General features: G+C 53.8%; 1 protein-coding gene across 1 annotated transcript; it reads right to left on the bottom strand.

Moving 5' to 3' along the window:
- Nucleotides 1-1382: 1382 nt before the first annotated feature.
- Shisa4 (shisa family member 4) lies at nucleotides 1383-5148 on the bottom strand. Its single transcript, XM_026397191.2, has 5 exons — nucleotides 5004-5148; nucleotides 4477-4648; nucleotides 3396-3529; nucleotides 2454-2621; nucleotides 1383-2231 (listed from the first exon to the last, which is right to left on the bottom strand). The coding sequence occupies exons 1-5, from the start codon at nucleotides 5074-5076 to the stop codon at nucleotides 2185-2187; spliced, it is 594 nt and encodes a 197-aa protein (XP_026252976.1). The 5' UTR covers nucleotides 5077-5148; the 3' UTR covers nucleotides 1383-2184.
- Nucleotides 5149-6293: the final 1145 nt, after the last annotated feature.

Raw genomic sequence — 6293 nt, forward strand, 5'->3', positions numbered from 1 at the left:
GAGCCACCCTTTGGCCCCACTCTCAGAACAAAAGCAGATTTGCAGCTGTGGCCCCAGGTCTGTCCTCACCAGCATCAGGTGCTCCTCCCTGTCTGGGTCAGATCCAGGATCCTTGACTATTTCACTGAATGGGGAAGCTACGAATGCAGTGGGGGCAGAATTCTGTCTCAGCAAATCTCAGACCCTGACCCCAAAGCACTAGTTCAGGAACTCCTGCCTTTCAGGCTGTGTGACAAGAGGTAATTCCCCAGAGTATGTAGGTAGCAGAGGGCCTGCAGCATAGTCAGCACAAAGGCCCTATCCAGAACCCAGCTAGGTTGCAGGACCGAAGAGGTCCAATAGCCTGAGGGGCAAGGCAAGGGAGCAGGGCCTGTGGCTACACTGAGCTTCAGGAACTGGGAGAAAGGGACTAGGAAAAGGAGGGAACATTGGATGGTGGTGGTTTTGCCAAACTGAGCTGACACTATGCCCACTTGAATTAAAAGCTATAAGCCAGGTTTGGTGGCATACGCCTATAATATCAGGGAGGTTGAGGCAGGAGAATTTCCAGTTCAAGGCCAGCCTTGGTAACCTAGTGAGCCTGTCTCAAAATAAACTAGAAAGGACTGGGATGTAATTCAGTGGTTATGAGCTCCTGTGTTTAATTCCCAGCAAAAACAAAAACAAACAAAAAAACCCTATAAAACTAGGATGGCCAGTTTGGTAGTAGAGTACTTGCCTAGCATGTATGAGGCCTTGGGTTCTACCTTTTTTTTCCTATTTTGAAAAAAAACCAAAAAATTATAAATTTCCCTTCTCTAATTCTGTCACCAGAAAAGTCTTGAGAACACAAGGAGCCCCGGGGGCACAGCAGTGTAAGATGGACAGCTCCAAGTACTTACTGCCCCTCCCAGGTTCCTTCTTATAAGCAGCCTTCATGGGAGAAGGAGAAATGAGGTCATATCCCTCATTGCTTAGGCTCAGTGGGGGCCAAAGAAGTAATCTGGTCAGGAAGGACTTCTGAGTCAGCATCTTCAAGTTTGCTGGGGGCTGTTCATTAATACTTTTTTGGGATGGGCTTTGGGCCTAGGGCTTTTCCCGGACTTCATTAACATTCCAAGAGTTGTTCAACTTTTCCCAGAATTCATTCTAAACATGGCCTCCATTTTGGATCTTACTCGATATTAGGCCCAATTTACCTAACTACACTGACTACCTAACTTTAAATCTGGCTTCAATATCTTCAGGGTCCCTTGATGACCAAGCAGTTGACAGAAGCACCCTGTACCAGCCCCATGGATGCCATCATCCCTCCATTTGGCTCCTAGTCCTAGGAGCTCTGATCATGAAGGAAGGACAGGACTTAGTTCCATTTACATAATATTTCACCCTTATGACAGCCATGCAGTCATAAGGTTTTATAGTTGAGGACACTGGGGCATGGAGACCTTCAGAGACATGCTCAAGGTTTGAGAGTGGTAGGGGTCTGAATTTCAATCTATGTGTACATGGATAGGGGAGGCGCCTTTGCAGCTGGTAGTATCCTGATATTCCAGAAGCCTGACCCCAGACACTTGCAACGCAAGTGATACCTTCTTCAAAGCTGCCGCCAGATCCACCTCACTAGCTTTGGGACCCAGTCCAAAGAACCCTGCAGCCTGGGGTGGCTCTGCCAGGGTTGGCCCAGCAGTACTAACGGAAGGTGTGGATGGGCCCAAGGATGTCATCGACGTGATTTACATCTTTACAGCTTTAATCCAATAGGCCAGAGCCCTAGCCAGCGGGGCAGCCATAGAGGAGGGCTACTACCAGCCACTGATGGAGCCTCCCATGGCTCCACCTCAGCCCAAAGTGGGCAAACCAGAGCGTCCCCACCTTTTTTTGGTTGGGATCCTGGAAGCAGAGGGACTACTTGTAAGCAGGGGCTATGACCCAGCTTGTCATTCATCTGTCTTCCTTGGCCCTGGTAAAAACAGTCCACCAATACCAAGCCCTCCCCATTCACCCCCTCATTCATGGCTTAGAAAACTCAACTCCTGTTCCACTTCTCTGGGGCTCTGTCCTTGGTGGGGCCCAGGGTTTGGCTTGGTATGGGGCCTGGTGACTAGAAGACCTGTGCCATTCCCAGGGCTGGATGCAGGTACAGGATGGGGCATCTCCCAAAGTTGGTATCTTTGAAGGGGCAGCAGAGACATGGCTGGTTCTTCAGGCTCCTGGATAAGAGGGCTGGGGTGGCATATAGGGGGGAGGGGCTGAAAAACCAAGAAGACAGGATGTGGGTCAGTGGGGTCATAGGAGGACAGGAAATAAACCTCCTCCCCCCAAGGCATGAGGATCCACAGGGAAGAGCTGGTCTGGAGGTTTCCAGCTAGATGTAGAGGAAATCTGGGAGAGGGAATCCTCAGTGAGAGGCCAGGGAGGTTCTGGAGAGAGCTCAGGGGCAGGCAGAGCAAGAGCTCCAGATTGTTACTTACCAGCAGGATTGTAGATAGGGGGCCCAGCTGGGTAGAGTGGATACTGAGGAGCAGGACCACTAGGCGGGTACATGAAGCCAGGCTGTGGGGCTGCAGGGCCAGCTTTGGGGTCCGAAGGATATGGATATACTGGCTGCACTGGGATGCCTGTCATTGGGATCTCCTGCCCTAGATGGGGGACAAGGATCAGCATTCAGAGTTCTACCTCCCAAGAGAAGCCTCTGATCCCTGCCCGGGAAACCAAGATAAGCACCCCACCTGTGGCCTTTACCTCCCAAACCCTGCTTAACAAAGTTGAGTTGGGGGCTGAGTGCATGGCGCTGCTAGTCAACCTGTATTTTGCAAGATGACTCCCTAAGCAGGTGTCAGAGACCTCATGAACTGGGGAGCACAGGCAGGGAAATACCCTACTTGGGCAATGCTCAGTTAGCTGCGGGGGCTGGCATCTGTAGCACCACCAAGAGTGTCTTCCTCAAGTCCTTCCCTCCCACACCAATCTCCCATATGGTGTCACTGTCCCCATGTCATTCAGGATTGGGCAAACATGCAGTCACATGCAACACTTAGACATGTATACCACTGTACACTGGAGCACACCCAATTAATGCTCACCACTTATAGACCATACTCTGTGCACTTACTGAGTCACTCGCCTACACAGACCCACTGTGCACTCCCCACTGTGACAGGCTGCACTTCTGTGCATAGCTGAATATTCATGTATGTGCACAAACGTGGACACAGTCCCACATTTCCACATACCCCAGGCACATTCTAGAACTCATGAGTTTATAAGCATATTTCCAGGTTTACACGCTGCCTGGGGAATTCACACAGAAACATACACTACCACAAAATTCACCAATCCTTGACTGCTCCAGTGCCCACCATGGGATTCAGCCCAGGCTACCTCAAGTCCATTTTGCCCAATACTGTGCATACCTTCAAATGGACTCTGGAGTTGCTGGCGCCGTCGGTACAGGTAGCAACAGGAACAGAGGAAGCAGCAGATGGTGGTAGCAACCACAGCAACAAATAGGATCACAGCAGAGGCGATGCCTGCTATGGTCTTGGGACTTTAGACAAAGAACAGGCCCGCTCACTTTCCAACATTTGCAGGAGGAGGACAAGGCTCCAACTCCTAGCCAGCAGGGGGCTACAGCATGCTAAGATTTGGAGTTTCTTGTGGGATTCTGCCCAATCCTTGTGGAGCATATCTTAGGGACCTCCACTTCCCAGAAGGCAATGCTGCTTGGTTGGCTAATATGAGGCATGCTGGGACTTGTAGTGTGCCCCTCCCCCAGGACTTTTATATCTACAACTTAATTGATTAGACTTACATGTTAAGCTGTAAAAAAGGCCGTAGGATATAAGCTAGGACTGTTTTTTTTCCCCCCTAACTGCACTTCAGACACTCTCCTTACATCTGTTCTATATATTAGCAGCCACCTTCAAAAGGAAGTTTGAAAACCACTAATTTTGGAGCTGAGGAATAGCTCAGTGGTAGAGTGCTTTGGGCTCAAGGCTGGGTTTCAGTGGTAGAGTGCTTTAGGCTCAAGGCTGGGTTTCATCTCCAGCATCACAAAAAAGAAAACCATTAATTTGGGCAATCCCCTTATTTTATGAAAAGGAAACAATGACCCATAGAGGGCAAGTGTCTTCCCCAAATCACATGGCTGGTAAGAAGTGGACCTGGGAATCAAACCCAAGCCTCCAGCCCTTTTGCCAGAGCTTCCACAAAGCTGCACTGCATTCTGGTGCTAACCCTGAACAGTCGCTCCGCAGGATCCGGCAGGACCAAGAGGAGGCTCCAGAAGGAACCTGAAACACTCACCCCAGCCCAAGGCTGTGATGGTCACTAACATGCCTTTCTGGAGCTCCCACATCAGGACCACCCAACTGTGTCTCCAAGCTGAAGTCCTGGTGACTCCATTGAGCTAAGAATGTGGAGGTGCACAAAGGGAGGAGGCAGGAAGCCTGTTGAGAGGATGAAGGGGATCTGGGAGAGGTGGCAGGAGCTCACCTGAAGGCCAGGCAGTGCTTCTGTTGTCTCTCGGTGATAAGCAAGGTCAGGTCCCTGCAGCAGTATCGCTGGTAGCAAGTCCCGCAGCAGAAGGTGAAGAACTCGCAGTTAAAGCCCGGATGCCAGGAGCCATTCCGGTCCAGGTACCACAGGCAGTCCTCGCTGGCCAGCGCTGCGGGCAGGGGTCGGGGCGCCGCGGGCCACCAGGCCAGTTCAACTCCGCCGTCCTTAGCCCCACGCCCCTGAGGTTTCTAGCCCTCTGGTTCCCGGTTGACTCTTGTCCCCACCTGAGGGTTCCAACTTCGGAACCCCGGAGGCCTTTCTCTAAAGCGGACCCAGGTGCCCAGGGCCAGCTGCCCAACGCCCAACTGCCCAGCGCTGTCTCCTCCCACTCGCTGGGGACCCCGCAGCATCCAGGGCGCGCAAGCCCGAGGGTCTCCCGGGAGCCCGGGCCGCGGCCCTCGGGTCGGCTCCTCCCCTTCCCCCGCCTCATCCCACCCACCCGCGCCTCGCCAGCCATGCCTTACCCAGGGGACCCCCCAGCACCAGGAGGGCGATCGCGGCCAGCGGTGCGGCCCGGCGGAGCCCCGCGGGCGGCATTGCGGAGGTTGAGCGCAGCCAGAGCCGGGCCGCCCAGAAAAGAGACCCGAGGAGGAAAAGCCAGCCAGCGGGAGCTGCGGCGGGCCCTGCCCGCGGCCAGGCCCGGGCTCCTCTCCCACCTCCTCGGGGGCGGGCCCAGGCGCCCCGCCTGCGGTAACCCCACCCGCGCCGCTCGGCGCACAGCCCAGGCCCACCCACCAGCGACGCCCACTCAGCCGCGGCTGTAGAGTCGGGCGCCTCTCACCCTGTCCCTGGCACCGCAGTGGCTCCTCCCGTCGGAGCCACCATGGGCACAGCGGGCAGCTGGGCTCTACAGCCACGGAGGCCTGGCCTTGTCCTGGGCCCGCCCCCCGACTGGGTCCAATCATTATCCCGGAGCCTAGAAACCCTGATCCTGGTGCCACCTCCGAATGTCCAGCACATGGGCCAACCCTGGAGGGGCAGTGCCGGACCTTCTCTTGTGCGGGACGTCCTCTGCCCTAGTGTCCAGTCCGGGACGCCCTGCGGGCGGGGGAGAGGGGAAGAGGCTGGGAGCCACCCCGCCCCCGTTCTTGAACACAGGCGGTTATTGAAAGGCAGTTCAGAGAGGCTTTGTCTCCAACGGTGCCCACAAGCCTGGACACTGGCAGCTGCACTGGCTCCCTGAGATGGCCCTTCCCCCCCTGGGTGGACAGCGTTCACACCATGGCCTCACCAGCATGAATGGCAGGTCCATGGATGGGGCCTGTCAGTTAAACAGTCTTCACAGTGAAAACCCTTTTCTTCAGGGAGCAAGTCTGCAAAATCACTGCACTATCAGGAAAGTATGAGAAAGGCCACGGTTAATTACAGGTGAGGACAGTGTTCAGGGTGGGGGAAGTCAATCTCACATGGTCCCTGTATTCACGGAGCTCCTGGTGTAGGAAAGAGGAGACAGACAGCAATGGCTGCACTGTGAAAGTGGCAATGAATTTAAAAACGTTATGTTATGTGGTTATGTTCACTTATTCCCCAGTCCTTGGCCACAGGTGCTTGGTCATTGGTTGAATGACCCTCAGATGAAAAGTGTCTCTCCTGTCCAAGGTTAACTCTGCAGGTGTGCTCCTGACCCCATTTGATGTGACTCTATAATATTCCTTCTTTGGGGGGTCTTTAGTTTCTCCCTCCTTACTAGCTATTTTTCCTTAAGAAAATAAAATCTCAAGTCTTTTTGAAAAATCAAAATGAAACCCCATGCT

The sequence above is a fragment of the Urocitellus parryii genome, chromosome 9, assembly GCF_045843805.1.
Source record: "Urocitellus parryii isolate mUroPar1 chromosome 9, mUroPar1.hap1, whole genome shotgun sequence".
NCBI lineage: Eukaryota > Metazoa > Chordata > Mammalia > Rodentia > Sciuridae > Urocitellus > Urocitellus parryii.

Coding starts and splice junctions, on each gene's coding strand:
- Shisa4 (XM_026397191.2), bottom strand. CDS start 5,076: ATGCCGCCCGCGGGGCTCCGCCGGGCCGCACCGCTGGCCGCGATCGCC. Junction 3,530..4,476: donor AAGCACTGCCTGGCCTTCAG/GTGAGCTCCTGC, acceptor CTTTGTCTAAAG/TCCCAAGACCATAGCAGGCA. Junction 2,232..2,453: donor CCCTATCTACAATCCTGCTG/GTAAGTAACAAT, acceptor TTGGTTTTTCAG/CCCCTCCCCCCTATATGCCA.